We start from the raw sequence: 17,318 nt of genomic DNA, 5'->3' as shown, positions 1-17,318 counted from the left end.
AGAGATCATATATACCTATACATATTCATATATACCTATACATATTCATATATACCTATACCTATACATATATACCTATACATATTCATATATACCTATACATATACATATATACCTATACCTATACATATATACCTATACATATATACCTATACATATATACCTATACATATATACCTATACATATATACCTATACATATATACCTATACATATATACCTATACATATATACCTATACATATATACCTATACATATATACCTATACATATATACCTATACATATATATATATATATATATATATATATATATATATATATATATACATATATATACACACACACACACACACACACAAATACATACAGTGGGGCAAAAAAGTATTTAGTCAACCACCAATTGTGCAAGTTCTCCCACTTAAAAAGATGAGAGGCCCGTAATTGGCATCATAGGTAGACCTCAACTATGAGAGACAAAATGAGAAAAAAAATCCAGAAAATCACATTGGCTGATTTGGAAATAATTTATTTGCAAATTATGGTGGAAAATAAGTATTCGGTCACCTACAAACAAGCAAGATTTCTGGCTCTCACAGACCTGCACCTTCTTCTTTAAGAGGCTCCTCTGTCCTGCACTCATTACCTGTATCAATGGCACCTGTTTGAACTTGTTATCAGTATAAAAGACACCTGTCCACAACCTCAAACAGTCACACTCCAAACTCCACTATGGTGAAGACCAAAGAGCTGTCGAAGGACACCAGAAACAAAATTGTAGACCTGCACCAGGCTGGGAAGACTGAATCTGCAATCGGCAAGCAGCTTGGTGTGAACAAATCAACTGTGGGAGCAATAATTAGAAAATGGAAGACATACAAGACCACTGATAATCTCCCTCGATCTGGGGCTCCACGCAAGATCTCACCCCGTCGGGTCAAAATGATCACAAGAACGGTGAGCAAAAATCCCAGGACCACACGGGGGGACCTAGTGAATGACCTGCAGAGAGCTGGGACCAACGTAACAAAGGCTACCATCAGTAACACACTACGCCGCCAGGGACTCAGATCCTGCAGTGCCAGACGTGCCCCTCTGTTTAAGCCAGTACATGTCCGGGCCCGTCTGAAATTTGCTAGAGAGCATTTGGATGATCCAGAAGAGGATTGGGAGAATGTCAAATGGTCAGATGAAACCAAAATAGAACTGTTTGGTATAAACACAACTCGTCGTGTTTGGAGGAGAGAGAATGCCGAGTTGCATCCAAAGATCACCATCCCTACTGTGAAGCATGGGGGTGGCAACATCTTGTTTTGGGGCTGTTTCTCCGCAAAGGGACAGGACGACTGATCCATGTACAGGACAGAATGAATGGGGCCATGTATCGTGAGATTTTGAGTGCAAAGCTCCTTCCATCAGCAAGGGCATTGAAGATGAAACGTGACTGGGTCTTCCAACATGACAATGATCCCAAACATACCACCCGGGCAACGAAGGAGTGGCTTCGTAAGAAGCATTTCAAGGTCCTGGAGTGGCCTAGCCAGTCTCCAGATCTCAACCCCATAGAAAACCTTCGGAGGGAGTTGAAAGTCCGTGTTGCCCAGCGACAGCCCCAAAACATCACTGCTCTAGAGGAGATCTGCATGGAGGAATGGGCCAACATACCAGCAACAGTGTGTGCCAACCTCGTGAAGACTTACAGGAAACGTTTGACCTCTGTCATTGACAACAAAGGATATATAACAAAGTATTGAGATGAACTTTTGATATTGACCAAATACGTATTTTCCACCATAATTTGCAAATAAATTCTTTCCAAATCAGCCAATGTGATTGTCTGGATTTTTTTTTCTCATTTTGTCTCTCATAGTTGAGGTCTACCTATGATGCCAATTACAGGCCTCTCTCATCTTTTTAAGTGGGAGAACTTGCACAATTGGTGGCTGACTAAATACTTTTTTGCCCCACTGTATATATACATATATACACACACACACACATATATATATATATATATATATATACACACACACACACACATACATACACATATATACACATATCTATATCTTTATCTATATTATGATTATTATACAGTATTTATAATGCGCCAATGGTTCGCTCAGCGCTGTACATTACAAAGGGGGACAGAACATGTGACAGAACAATACCAATACAATGCAAAACATGAGGGGATCGAGGGCCCTGCTCTTTGGAGCTTACAATCTAGGACTCTCTCTCTCTCTCTATCTATATATATATATATATATATATATATATATATATATATATATATATATATATATATATATACACACATACACACATATACACACACACATATAAAAAATATATATATATATATAAAATTAAAGGAAACCAATGTGCCTGCATTGGTTTCCTCCAGGTACTCCGGTTTTGCCAAAACGTACCCGAGTTAGCCAAAATCCTTTTGGGAGTGTGTGGTGGATAGACTAAACAAAATTACAGCTTTTTGGCAAAGCCCATCATTCTACTGTTTTCTAAAAATGTTACAGTTCCTACAGTTAAATATGGTGGAGATTCACTGATGTTTTGGGGTTTCTTTGCGGCTTAAGGCACTGGATGTCTTGACTGTGTGCATGACATTATGAAATCTGAAGACTACCAAAGAATGCTGGGGTGAAATGCAGGCCCAGTATCAGAACGTTGGGTCTCACAAGAGGTCATGGGTTTTACAGCAGGACAATGAACCAAAACACACCTTAAAAAGCATTCAAAAATGGTATCAGTCAAAGCGCTAGAGAGTACTGAACTGGCCAGAAATTAGTCCAGATCTCAATACTATAGAACACCTGTGGAGAGATCTTAAAAAAACAGTTGGCAAAAGGGACCCTTCCAATCTGAGAGACCTGGAGCAGTTGGTGCAAGAAGAGTGGTGCCAATAATTTTGTTGAGTCCATTTTAGGGGTTCTGCGTTTAATGTATCAGATTTGGCTTTTGGTTTCTCCACTCTTGTGTCATACCAATAAAAAAGAAAAGAATGCCTAAACATTTGCAATTACAAAATTTTCTGGGTAAAATGGTGCAATTATTTGATAGAAATACAGGGGGTACCAATATTTTTGGCCACAACTGTACTGTATAATCACAAAACTCAGCACATTGGGGGTGTGGGAGTTGGGTACGGTGTTACTGTGCCTAATATGAACATGGATGTGCACTGCTTAAGAGCTTGTAAGATTAGGCGGTGCATTCCTCACCTCAGGCTTAACAGGTGCAATAGAGTGCCTTACATCAACAGCACCACAACAGGTGTACTCCAGGAATACAAGTTCCGAAGGACAGTTGACAGATTCTTTTAATCCCTGCTATCTTGGCCAAACTGCACTACCAAAGGAACAAACAGAAGGCTCTCTCCCCAAGGGTAGTATAATAAATACAAGGGCTCCCTGGTATGAATGAATAAATAAATGGCTTCCACCTTGATTCACCACTCACTCAAGGTGATAAGTTGGATTTATCCCGCTCCTGGCTTCGACCTCCATGGGTGAGCATACTCCTGCAGGGGTCTTCAGAGGCTGGCTCTGATCCAGGCAGACCACAGCTCTGGACCAGCGTGGAGCACCATCTGGCTATCTCCATGCATTACACTATGGGGTTTATTTACTAAAGCTGGAGAGTCCAAAATCAGACTCCCTTCTGCATAGAAACCAATCAGCTTCTAACCTCAGCTTGTTCAATGAAGCTTTGGCAATGAAACCTGGAAGCTGATTGGTTTCTATGCTTCTGGGAGTCTGATTTTGGACTCTCCAGCTTTAGTAAATAAACCCCTATGTGTCAAGAGGAATGCATAAACCAGGATCCAGTGCTGCATTAACATTACAGACTGGACCTACAGTCCCTTAAAGACATTGCAGAGGTGTCAAAAGATCTGAAAGCTGCAGATATGCCACAGCGGCTATGATGCAGCCAAGTCCCAATATAAGAATCACCACTGAAAAGTTCCAAAGAAGGAATTAACGCCTCCATAAAAGATGGTAATCTTCTCTCATTAGATGTTCCAGCAGCATTTTTTTTTTTGTCAGTTTCCAAACTCTTGAAGGCAGTTGCATATAACTCAAAGAATCCTGTACTATATGTTCAGGAAATATGTAATGTACTCAAAATTTCAGTATCTATGTACTACACTATACATCTTGAATAACAAAAATATAAAAAAAAAAAAAATAAAAACTGGGAAGGATGCATGTAGGAAGGGTTGCAGCACCTTCAGTTTTTTTGTCTTTTAATGTCCAAGCCTCCTGTAGGTGGCAGCATAACCCAGTTGTCTTCAGGAACCTGTGCCCCTCAGTACAGATGACATGAATTCTCACTGGCCTTCTCACCCTTAGAAGTCAGACAGCAAAAGCATTGTATGCAACGCTACCTCAACAGAAGCTAAATCATAGTGTTTCATCACAAAACGGTTGTATGCATCTTTCTTTTGTATCTTTGTGGAACCTTTCCCACACAGTTTTGTTTTTTGTTTTTGTGGAAAATGGACTACTCCATCTGTGATAAGATACTAAAAATCACATGCAAGCTTGTGGTATTCCTATTGATCTAAACCACATTATTGGCCCATTGCCTGCAGTACAACTGGAAACAAAACTTCACCACTTGGTCCTGGGACAGGAATACTCTCAAGGGGTGAAATTGGGCTTCCAAATATCTTCCTAATGCATTATTGAGACAGAAAAATCTCTGCTGTCGTACTCTGTGAGGATATACTGGAATCTACAAAACAAACAGGATTATCTAACCTTCCCCTTGGTCGATCCTCCCTCTTCTTCTGATTTGGTCTTTTCCCTGTTTCTGAAGCCTGTGTTTCTTTAATGGTTTTCTTTACCTATGACACCAAAAACATATTCTCATCACAAACATTAGGGTTAAATTCATTTGATGCGCTACTCTAAAAGAACAAAATAATAAAAATATAGAGTAAACATGTTGGAGGTTATTTACAAAAATTGAAGAATCTGGTGGAGCTCTACAAAGAAATCACGCAGCTTCCAGGGTTTTTTTGCCAGAGTTTAACTGAATAATTTATAAGCTGACTGGCTACCATTCACAGCTAAACAAACAATACAAAACATAACGCAAATTACTCTGTGAAAAAAATGACCCAAATTTCAACTCACCAAGTAGGTGTTGTCACTATAACCAAAACAAACACAAGAAAAAGGTCCCAGTAATTATCGGGGGAAAAAAAGGGTTTATTGCAGTTACAAAAAATGTGGCTGGGACTAATATAAATAAGGTCTTTATTAAATACATGAAATTGTAGTTAGGCATTAGTTACCACTATATCAAAATTAAATCACCATTGTGGAAATAAGGTGAAGTTTGCCATGTGTGATCAGAACTAGATGAGGAGGCGGTTTATATTTAGACTGTGTGCATAATGAGATAAGGATGGACATTACTTGCTGACAATGGTGATGGAGCTGTTCAGTTGTGCTACTTTGTAGTTGTGCTACTTTGTTGTTGGATTTATTTCATCATTTGCATCACTAGCACTAACAATTTTATCTACTCACATGCTTTGCCCCTTTCCTTGCTTGATGCAACCTTATTACTACTCCTCGATTTCCAGTTCTCTGCTTAGCCTCTCCATATGCCTGGATGCTGCTATGACCTAAAAGCCTTTGCTTATTTCAACTAGCAGACTCTGCTTTGATACCACTAATTATTGAACTTTATTATTTTGTTACATCACAAAGACTGGACTGTTATAACACTAGCAGGTCTGCATATTAAAGAACTACAGCCAAGGCTCTTTTGGTTGTTATTTCTGTGGATCACAGGAAAGCAGTTTATTCTGCACTCCTGTGACCAGTTTTCAGTTGACAGCAGGCTGAAGCCCACGGTCAACTGACGTCACTCAATCAGTCCAAGCTGGGGAAAGATCTCAACTTTAAAGTCAGGATCCACCCCAAAATCTGGAGCAGCACCTGGCTCGGCCTTCTCAGCAATCCGCTGACAGCCTGAGCCAGCCACTCCCTTCCTCCTCCACAGCCCAGCACTCCAGTGAGCGCGGGGGGCATAACAGACAGCAGTGACGGACAGTCACCTCTCTCTGCTCAGAGCGGCTATGAGTTTTCATTGGTCATGTTATTGCTAAGTTCTAACCTTTAGAGCCGGTAGGGGACAGATGCAACATTGGACTGATACTGTATCCACCTAGGTACGATTTTAAGGAAAAAAAAAAAAAAAAATCACAAGACCCCATACTTCTAAGCAGGGTGGATTTACCGTATATACTCGAGAATAAGCCGAGTTTTTCAGCACATTTTTTGTGCTGAAAAACAACCCCCTCGGCTTATACTCGAGTCAACGTCTGCAGGTGTGGACGGGATGACATGCCGTCCCTGTCATCTGGACACACCCCCGGATCAATCCTCGCCGGTGATTGGCCGCCGGAACTGTAGCTCAGGAGAGGCACACAGGCGCCCAATCACCGGCGAGGAGGTGGAGCTTGGAGAGGAGGAGCGAAGATCGAGCGAGTGAAGAGGAGGAGAGCGGCCGGAGAAGGAAGACATCTGACCGGTAAGTGTGTACCATGGGAGAGGGAGGGAGCGAGCGAGCGAGCCCAGGCTGGAGCAGCAACGATGGAGCACTATTCCTCCCCCCACTGACACCAACGATGGGGCACTATTCCTCCCCCCACTGACACCAACGATGGGGCACTATTCCTCCCCCCACTGACACCACCGGCTTATACTCGAGTCAATAGTTTTTCCCAGTTTTTTGTGGTAAAATTAGGTGGGTCGGCTTATACTCGAGTATATACGGTAATTTAAATCAAACTGATTTAAATCACAATTTAAATCACTAGTCAGTAAGGCTTGATTTAAATCATAGTTTTCTACATAAAGACTAATTCTTGCTGGTATAACTTTAATATGCAAGTAGATGAAGATTTTTAGAATAACAACTTTTCATATTAGTTTTTTTTATCCCCAGTTTAATAGGTTAATCATTCATATTTGGATAACTTTTCTGTTGTACTTAGGAAGGAGAAAAATAATCATTACCTTAATAATAACAATTTAAATAGATTTATTCAACTGAAACAATAACATTACAGTATATGTTATTTGCTTAACCACTTGCCGTCCGCCTGCTGTTTATAAACGGCAGGGCGGAGGCAGTCCAGGGGCGGGTTGCCGTTAATAAACGGCACCCGCCTTTTCTAGCTGTGCGCGCTCCCTGGGAGCGCGCAGCACCGCGATCCGGTGCCCGCTGTGTCCTCTGGACACAGTGAAACACCGATCGTCGGACCAATCAGTGATCACATGCAAAGTAGTAAGCAAGATGTCACTTGTGGCATCATTGCTTACTACATGTGAAATCTGTGAATGATCACAGAGGTCACATGGTACAAGGCTATTCACAACAGCCTTGTACCATGTGACAAGCTGTGACCAATCACAGCTCACTGAGTACTTCTCTATGACTGCAAGAATGCAGACAGAGAAAGAGAAATGATTGCTTTTACATCCTATATTGGTGTAAAAGCAATTAGTGTAAAAAAAAAAAACAAAATCTTCATCACCCCCCACAAGTAGTACAGTGTCACCATGCTAGGGTGACAGTATGTAAAAAAAATAAAAATAAAAATATAAAAAAATAAAATGTAAAAAAAATGTTTAAAATTATAATTTTTGGTTATAAACTAATTTGGATTTTTTTTTTACTAAAAAAATAACGGAATACATTTTGGCCAAGATTCATGATGAAATATTATTTATTTGCAAATTTTATAAAAAAACATTTTTTCAAAATTTTTGGACTTTTTCATTTACATAGTAAAAAAAATAAAAATCCCAGCGGTGAATAAATACCACCAAAATAAAGCTTTATCTGTCTCAAAAAAATGGTAAAAAATTCATATGGGTACAGTATTGCATGACCACGCAATTGTCATTCAAAGTGTGATAGCGCTGAAAGCTGAAAATTGCCCTGGACAGGAAGGGGGTAAAAGCGTCCGGACAGGAAGTGGTTAAACAAACATTCATGTTTGTTAACTAATTTGGCTAAACAAAATATATATATTTTAAGAAACTTAGACTGTCAGCCCCTTCCTCATACTTAGTTTCACTTTCTTCTTGTGCAGATCTATTCCACTCCAAACAATCAGAAAAATATTGTTTCTATTCTATTCACTGAACTTCTTGAAACTTAGCACTGAAGGGGTTGATTCTGTAGTCATAGGTTTGTAGAAGTTAGGATTAAGGTCTTTTTCTTAACTCTGTTCATGTTATAACATTTTTGCTGTGAAGAAGAGGCATGTGATCTCCACTGAGTCAAATTCAGTTTTGAGAACTGCAAAAGTAAACCAAGCATCTGTGATAATATCTTGTAGGCAGAGAAACTGCCCAATAATCTTACAAAAACCTCTGGAAGAGCATGACATTGTGACTGGAAATGGAATTTACCAAAAAAATAACACATATACAGCCTTATTCTACATAATTAAAAAACTAATCTTTATTTCATGATGGAATAACCTTTGGATGGTAATATATTTTCCTCAAAAAGCATTTTATTTAAAAAAATCCAATTTAAATTAAAAAAAAATCCGATTTTTTTGATTTTTTTAAAAAAATCATTGATTTTTATCCACCCTGCTTCTAAGCCCTTTTTAGGTCCATTTTCCAGTCATTTTGATAGGTATTTATTATAAGTGATATCACTGACAGTGCACAATGAGATGATAGTTCTTTTTTAACGCTATTTTTTGTAGGCTTTTAAGCTCGAGTCCTCAAGGGATCCACACACACAAGTGATATTAACGTTTTTTACTAGATATTGATTCATTTCACTCTTGAGGCTTGTTGCCATGGTACAGTGGGGCAAAAAAGTATTTAGTCAGCCACCAATTGTGCAAGTTCTCCCACTTAAAAAGATGAGAGGCGCCTGTAATTGGCATCATAGGTAGACCTCAACTATGAGAGACAAAATGAGAAAAAAAATCCAGACAATCACATTTGGCTGATTGGGAAAGAATTTATTTACAAATTATGGTGGAAAATAAGTATTTGGTCAATATCAAAAGTTCATCTCAATACTTTGTTATATATCCTTTGTTGTCAATGACAGAGGTCAAACGTTTCCTGTAAGTCTTCACAAGGTTGGCACACACTGTTGCTGGTATGTTGGCCCATTCCTCCATGCAGATCTCCTCTAGAGCAGTGATGTTTTGGGGCTGTCGCTGGGCAACACGGACTTTCAACTCCCTCCAAAGGTTTTCTATGGGGTTGAGATCTGGAGACTGGCTAGGCCACTCCAGGACCTTGAAATGCTTCTTACGAAGCCACTCCTTCATTGCCCGGGCGGTATGTTTGGGATCATTGTCATGTTGGAAGACCCAGCCACGTTTCATCTTCAATGCCCTTGCTGATGGAAGGAGGTTTGCACTTAAAATCTCACGATACATGGCCCCATTCAATCTGTACTGTACATGGATCAGTCGTCCTGGTCCCTTTGCGGAGAAACAGCCCCAAAGCATGATGTTGCCACCCCCATGCTTTACAGTAGGTATGGTGTTCTTTGGATGCAACTCAGCATTCTCTCTCCTCCAAACACGACGAGTTGTGTTTCTACCAAACAGTTCTATTTTGGTTTCATCTGACCATATGACATTCTCCCAATCCTCTTCTGGATCATCCAAATGCTCTCTAGCAAACTTCAGACGGGCCCGGACATGTACTGGCTTAACCAGGGGGACACGTCTAGCACTGCAGGATCTGAGTCCCTGGTGGCGTAGTGTGTTACTGATGGTAGCCTTTGTTACGTTGGTCCCAGCTCTCTGCAGGTCATTCACTAGGTCCCCCCGTGTGGTCCTGGGATTTTTGCTCACCGTTCTTGTGATCATTTTGACCCCACGGGGTGAGATCTTGCGTGGAGCCCCAGATCGAGGGAGATTATCAGTGGTCTTGTATGTCTTCCATTTTCTAATTATTGCTCCCACAGTTGATTTGTTCACACCAAGCTGCTTGCTTATTGCAGATTCAGTCTTCCCAGCCTGGTGCAGGTCTACAATTTTGTTTCTGGTGTCCTTCGACAGCTCTTTGGTCTTCACCATAGTGGAGTTTGGAGTGTGACTGTTTGAGGTTGTGGACAGGTGTCTTTTATACTGATAACAAGTTCAAACAGGTGCCATTGATACAGGCAATGAGTGCAGGACAGAGGAGCCTCTTAAAGAAGAAGGTACAGGTCTGTGAGAGCCAGAAACCTTGCTTGTTTGTAGGTGACCAAATACTTATTTTCCACCATAATTTGCAAATAAATTATTTCCAAATCAGCCAATGTGATTTTCTGGATTTTTTTTCTCATTTTGTCTCTCATAGTTGAGGTCTACCTATGATGCCAATTACCTATGATGCCAATTACAGGCCTCTCTCATCTTTTTAAGTGGGAGAACTTGCACAATTGGTGGCTGACTAAATCCTTTTTTGCCCCACTGTATATCCTGGTGTTTTTCGATACTTGACGTCCGGATGACTTTAGGTTTTTGTCTGCCGTTTATCTGCAATGCTTGTTCTTCTGTGCATTCTTTTAATACTGGTTTCCTATATTGTTGGGAGATTTAATTTTGATATAGTGGTAATTTATTCCCAACTGCAATTCATATATTTAATAAAGACCTTGTTTATGATTAGACACAGCCATATTTTTTGTCACTGCAATACTGTTTTTCCCAGGTAATCTTTATTACAAGGGACCTTTTTCTTTGTGCTATGCACAGCTGCAGCAGATTCTGAGTGTACCAATTTTAATCTCCCCCAGTGTTTACACACACATACACAGTATATTGTCAAAAGTATTGGAACACCTGCCTTTAACATGAACTTTAATGGCATCTCAATCTTAGTCTACAGGGTTCAAAACTGAGTTGGCCTACACTTTGCAGCTATAACAGCTTTACTTCCAGAAGCCCATTTGTGAGGTCAGGCACTGATGTCGGACGAGAAGGCCTAGCTCACAGCCTCCGATCTAATTCATTCCAAATGTGTTCTATCGGGTTGAGGTCTCTGTGCAGGCCAGTCAAGTTCCTCCACCCCAAACTTGCTCATTCATGTCTTTATGGCCCTTGCTTTGTGCACTGGTGCACAGTCATGTTGGAGCAGGAAGGGGCCATCCCCAAACTGTTCCCACAAAGTTGGCAGCATGAAATTGTCCAAAATGTCTTGGTATGCTGATGCCTTAAGAGTTCCCTTCACAGAGGTCAAGCAAATCTCCTGGAAAAAAAAAAACCCCACACCATAATCTCCCCTCCACCAAACGTTACACTTGGCAAAAGGCAGTCATGCAAGTACCGTTCTCCTGGTAACCACCAAACCCAGACACATCCATCAGATTGCCAGACAGAAAAACATGATTCTTCACGCCAGAGAACACATCTCCACTGTTCGATTCCAGTGGCGACGTGCTTTACATCACTGCATCTGACACTTTGCATTGCATTTGGTGATGTAAGGCTTGGACGCAGTTGCTTGGCCATAGAAACCCATTCCATGAAGCTCTCTACACACTGTTGGTGTGCTAAACTAAAGGCCACACAAAGTTTGGAGGTCTTTAGCTATTGACCCTGCAGACAGTTGGCACTGCAGTTCTGCGCACTGTGCGCTTCAGCATGTGTTGACCCCGCTCTGTCATTTTACTTTCACTCTATTATTAGTAGTACAAAATACATAAAGGTCATTCAGTGAGACCAAAACATGGTCCAATGATAAAAGATACAGTTGTGCGAGGCCAGGGCCCTGGTATACGTACAGATAATGCAAAAGCAGTAACATCAGCAAATTAATGTGGGCAGTGAAAGCAAACAATGTATGAACATGTCAGGAACCTCCTACATTAGAAGAGGTACATGGCAGGGTTAGTTTTGGTCCTGGTGACTAATCCCAGGCCAAGGTTCCTATATACAGCCAGGCTCAGTCCATAGTAACCAACTAGAATAGTCCAAGTAGACCAAGAGATAGTAAACAAGAGAAGGGGAAAAAAGAGAGAAGGAAAAAAAAGGGGGTGGAAACCAGGAGGAGGGAAAGAGATATGGCTCCCATGTGAAGGTAAGAGGGAAAGTGTTACAGATCCACATGAACATATTTTGCCCAAGGTTCCCATGTTGCCTCCAATCGCTTGACAGTATCAGTAAGCACACTAGTAAGTTGTTCATTCAACATTATCCAGGAGAACTTACGCCTATACAGTGACATACAAACCGAAGGTGATCTCGATAATCATGTTATCGTAAGCTTGACTGCTAGAAACATGAAAAAAATCAGCTTTCTCATGGAGCGTGGCAGGTCCTCCACCATTCGACAGTGCAATTCGGGACAACTGAGGGACCGGAGTCCCAGTGACTTTACGGATCAGAGCAAACACTATTCCAGAAGCCCCATGGTTTCGGACACTCCCACCAGGCATGGTACATCGTACCCAGTAACTGACAACCTCTAAAGCAGAGGAGCGAGGAAGTCGGAAACAACTTTGAAAGCTGAGCAAGGACCATATAAAACAAGTGGTCATTACATTTATATTTGCTTCCACAAGGGAGATATTAGGAATTTCCTTTAGGTTTGCTCTGTCACTTTATGTGGCCATTTTACAAGAAGCTGTTGTTCCCAGTTGCTTCCACTTTGTTATACTACCACCAACAGTTGACTATGGAATATTTTGTAGCAAGGATATCTCACGAATAGACTTATTGCACAGGTGGCAACCTATTATGGTACCACGCTTGAATTCACGGAGCTCCTGAAAGTGCCCCATTCTTTCACAAATTATTGCAGAAGCAGCCTGCATGCCTAAATGCTTGATTTTATACATCTGTGGCCATGGAGGTGATTGGAACACATGAGTCCAATGATTTGGAGGGGTGTCTGAATACTTTTGGCAATACAGTGTACACACACACACACAAACCAAAAGGGAGATTACAGCACAGTGGGCTAGCATTACTTATTGTCAGAGAATACAGTAACTTTAGACATCCTTGCCCTTGACTCCTTGGCCAACTGAAATTAAAAAGGCAACATTTTCTTCTGCAAATACTAAGGAAAGAGGGAAATTGGCAGAAGATGCATCTATCTAGAAACTGTAACAGGTACAAGTATCCAAGCAAGTCATATCAAGCATAAATACAACAAGAGTATTTAGATGGGTGTGACCAATGGGCAGGGATTAGAACTGAAGCCTGTCTTTCATTTACTGCACATCGGAGTTCAATACATCGTGTGGCAATATTAGCATTACTATACTATATTAGGACAAGAGCTTTTACAACGCTGTAATTCCAATCTATATAAAAAAATACATGCTTGTACATAGGTAAAGACAGCACCAATTAGTCATACAGCAGATATTCATAAATACATGTTGTTTATACTCAGAGAAGAAAAAAAAAAAAAAAAGCATGAGCAGAGCCAAAGCCTGGCAAAAGATCTTTTTGAGAAAGGGGGTTCTTCCTCCTCTCTTTCACAAGGGTCTGACTCTCACATTAGTCTGTTCTGGGTATTAACTTCTTGTATTTATTTCTAAACATCAGCTGTTATAGGACCAAGTGATGCTTACTTTACTTATGTACATACATGTATTCTTTTGGATATAGATTGGAATTGACAGAGTAAATGTTGTATTATGGCTGGTGTGATATGAAATACTTGCACCCACTGTACTATATTGCATCTACATGTGTTTATTACAACAGCTTCTTTAAAAACGCTTTAAAAAAAAAAAGTGAATATGGCGTGCATTGTACCCCTACTCATTCACCAAAAAAACCAAAAAAAAAAAAAAAAAAGCACAAGTCCTTTATTAAAAAAAAAAGTAAAAAAATAAAAAATTCCCCCAAAGTAAATCCATTGTCAAATCATGGTGAAGGCCAGCTGCTGATGCGCACAATAAAAAAAACCTTGCCGCCCACCAAACATGACCACTCCCATTGCATGACACTTGCTAAATGACAGTGCTGCTTTCCCTAGCCAAAGCTTAAATCAACTAGCTGAAGTTACAGGACGATTGGTATGCACAGCTGCGCCAGATTCTGTATGTACCAGTTTTAGCAAATCTCCCCCTATGCTTTAAAGCACAAAAACCTTCCACGAAAAAATACTAAGAACTAAAGTCTTAATTTTGCTAAATCGAGGTACTTTGATCCATTACTTCCAAAGGCCGCAGAAATTCTACGCTTTCTTCAGATGACTCTAGAACAGGGTCTAAGTTACAATACTCTAAGAGGACAGGTATCCATCTTGTTGCCTATAACTGGAGAAAATGGGATGAAGATTTGTCAGTGTAAAAGTTCTCAGTGGAGCCATGAATATGAAGCAACCATAGGAAATCACTCTTTCCATTATGGGACTTATGTTGTGTGTGTGTGTGTGTGTGTGTAAAAAAACAGCCACCTAACTAGTAAATAAAGCGTTAACATCCCTTACTCAGTGTTCTATCACGAGTCACGAGACAGGACACCGCGAGGGAATTATGCAGTCATGAAGAGATGCCAGGAAAGGAATATTAGGATAAGTATTTGATAACAATTTTCCATATTTCTGGCTCTCCTCATGATAGCATAGGAGCGTAAATTTTGAAAAGTGACAAAAAAGACAGACTAAAATACCGTATAACAATCGAGGAAATAATGGTTTTTCCAAACTGACTGTGAGAAGCTAATAGAATGTCACGTTAATAATGCTTAATAAATCTGTTAGCTGAGTTCCAGCTGGCTGCCTTGCATATCACTTCTGTAGACACCTTTGTGTATGAGGCCCAAGAGTTTGCTACTCCCCTCATCGAAAACCTTGGAGAGAATAAGCAAAGTGAATTGTACTTTGCTTCCAGGAAGTGATAATTCCTGGAGACACTGCTATTCCTTTCTTTAGACCCCTAGGGCAGGCCTCAAAATCTCCACTCGCCTGCTCGCATTTGGGGAGTGGAAATAATGTGGGGGAGAGTGTCCCAGGCAGGGTAGCCTGTAGCAATAAGATAGGTATCCCTTGAAGATCAGTATCCCTGCAGCTAATGAAAGCAGTTAGCTCCATCAATGCCAGGCAGTGGCATTGCTACAGGGGGCAATTGCCCCCCCCAGGTCCTTGCCCCTGTGCGCCATCCACTAAATTAGGCTGCAGACAGTGGCAGAACTACTGGGCCTCTCAGGCTTCTTCTCTATGACAGGAGCAGCGGCTGGCTTTTGAAAGAGGATTCCTCCCTCCAGCAGGTGACAAAAGATAGCTGGAAATGAGAACTCACAGTCTCAGTGTGGGAGAGAAAGGAGTGCTATTAACTAAGAAAGCTATTAAGTGTTCCCCTGTGACCCCTTCTTGAGATAACGACCACCGTGTGCATCTGTCACAGACGTCCAGTGCAAAACATCCTCCACCATAAATCTGCTTACCTCCAGCAGTGTAACCTCACATTATACAATGTTGTGGTCTAACTGCATTTTTGGTCCCAAATGTATGAACTCTGAAGATCAAATTGCTGAATAATAACTCCAAAAGGATGCTCCCTCCAGATAACCTCCTCCGGCTCAGCCGTATTCCTCATAAACAAAAGCTCAACTTAGTGCTTTATCCTTTACCATTTTTTATTGCACATTAAACATAAGAAATGCACTCACATTCAGTAGGTGCATATCTGCACCAGGTATAGTAAACATCCAGTAATGTACTAATTAGGCACAAGATGGCAGTATCATCCCCAGCAGCATAGAACTAGTCCAGACACCAAAACATCACTATACAATGTATACTGCAAGGCAATGCAAGGGCCCCTATGTGTAACTGCAATTGCCTACAGATATGACAATCCTGAAGCAATGTGTAGATCACTACTACCACTGTTCCAATGAATGATAACGTTGTGAAGTCATCCGCGCACTCCTGACACGTTTCGTTACAGATTTTGTGACTATCAAGGGGATCACGTGATCTGTGACAAAACGTGTCAGAAGGAGCATGTGAATTAGAATATTGTAGTAACTTGTCCCAAGCCTGGAGAGTCGATGGGATTGTGGAGTGACATTTTTAAAAGTTTGTGATCTAAAGAATATACTAGTAGTAGGGATCAGTTATGGGCCAAAAATTATCGTCCAAAAATAGGGTTATTGACGGTTTGCCGATTAAAAAAAAAAAAAGTACAGATAATGGCGAAAATATTAGCTTACCTCACGCGTATTAAAGCCACTGCTATGCCGTAATACACAGCCTCCAAGGCCATTACTCTGCTCCACTGCCTGCACCCAATACCCCGACTATTTTTCTGTGACGCCTCCGTGACCTCTGCCCATCGTACCCTTCCCCAATCAGTTAAAAGGACTGCTGAGATGAGTGCTGGAGGTGGAGGCAATTTATGAGTAAATGTTTTGTTTTTTGTAACTGTCCGGCTCAGGTTCAGTTTTCAGCCAAGTTCATCCTGAATTTTCAGTTTTGGTCAAGAATTTTAATATCGGCGCACCACTAGTAGGGATCTCAAGCTGACATTTGGAACAAAGGCCTGCTCTACAGAGCTTCAACATTTAGAGGGGGTCTAAAAGAACTGCATCATAATAGTCTTTCATATCTGGAAGCTCATGCCCGGTTCCACCACCCTTTAATCAATGTGGAAGAAGGGCATAGAGCTTTATTCTCCTGTCATATAAAAGAGGTTATGTTTTTCAATGCAACAAAAAATTATGTTGGCTCGGCTATCGGTAGTATTCTAAACACATACAATTTTAGGAAGTATAAGCATCTTAAACAATGCCAGTCTATCTGACCACATTAAATAGTAACAAGCTAGTCTATCAAACTCCTGTCTAGCGGACCTCAGCAGTGGAGCATAAATAACTTGAAATAAGTTGGATACCAGAGTAGTGTGTTCAATTCTGAGATATGACATAGAAGACCACATCAGGGAAAACGGTTTCAGGAGAGCATCAGCTAATTTGACCTTCAAACCTTTACTAAGCACAGTAGACTTGGACTTATTGGCTTTATAATATGATACAGCATTAAACACTAGTAGCAAAGAACACACCTCAGACAGAGAATAAGCTGGATCCATAATTGTCAAGATAACGTCATCTGTAAACAATGTTATCTTATGGTCCCGGCTTAGGACCGAAATGCCATGAACAGAATCCTGGGATCATTTTCTTTGTGCTAATGGTTCCATCAATAATATGAAAATTAGTGGCGAGAGAGGGCAACCTTGATGGGTACCATCAGTAATTTGGAAACTGCGCGATAATATCCCTTCTGTAAACACCTGCGCAGACGGATATGTGGCCAAAATGGTCGAAAGTATGGAGC

General features: G+C 40.7%; 1 protein-coding gene across 1 annotated transcript in view; it reads right to left on the bottom strand.

The window, feature by feature from the left end:
* Positions 1 to 4,781: 4,781 nt before the first annotated feature.
* Positions 4,782 to 17,318, bottom strand: part of LOC149437502 (uncharacterized) — a gene marked incomplete at its 3' end in the record, with an annotated part of 161,850 nt that continues 149,313 nt past the window's right edge. Inside the window, exon 9 of the mRNA XM_089660889.1 lies at positions 4,782 to 4,867. Coding sequence (XP_089517015.1) covers positions 4,782 to 4,867 — 86 coding nt within the window. The remainder of the gene's footprint in view (positions 4,868 to 17,318) is intronic.

This window comes from Staurois parvus, unplaced genomic scaffold, assembly GCF_062004578.1.
Source record: "Staurois parvus isolate SC_StPar_1 unplaced genomic scaffold, SC_StPar_1.0 ptg001285l, whole genome shotgun sequence".
Classification (NCBI taxonomy): Eukaryota; Metazoa; Chordata; class Amphibia; order Anura; family Ranidae; genus Staurois; species Staurois parvus.
This window is presented reverse-complemented; position numbering and strand designations above follow the sequence as displayed.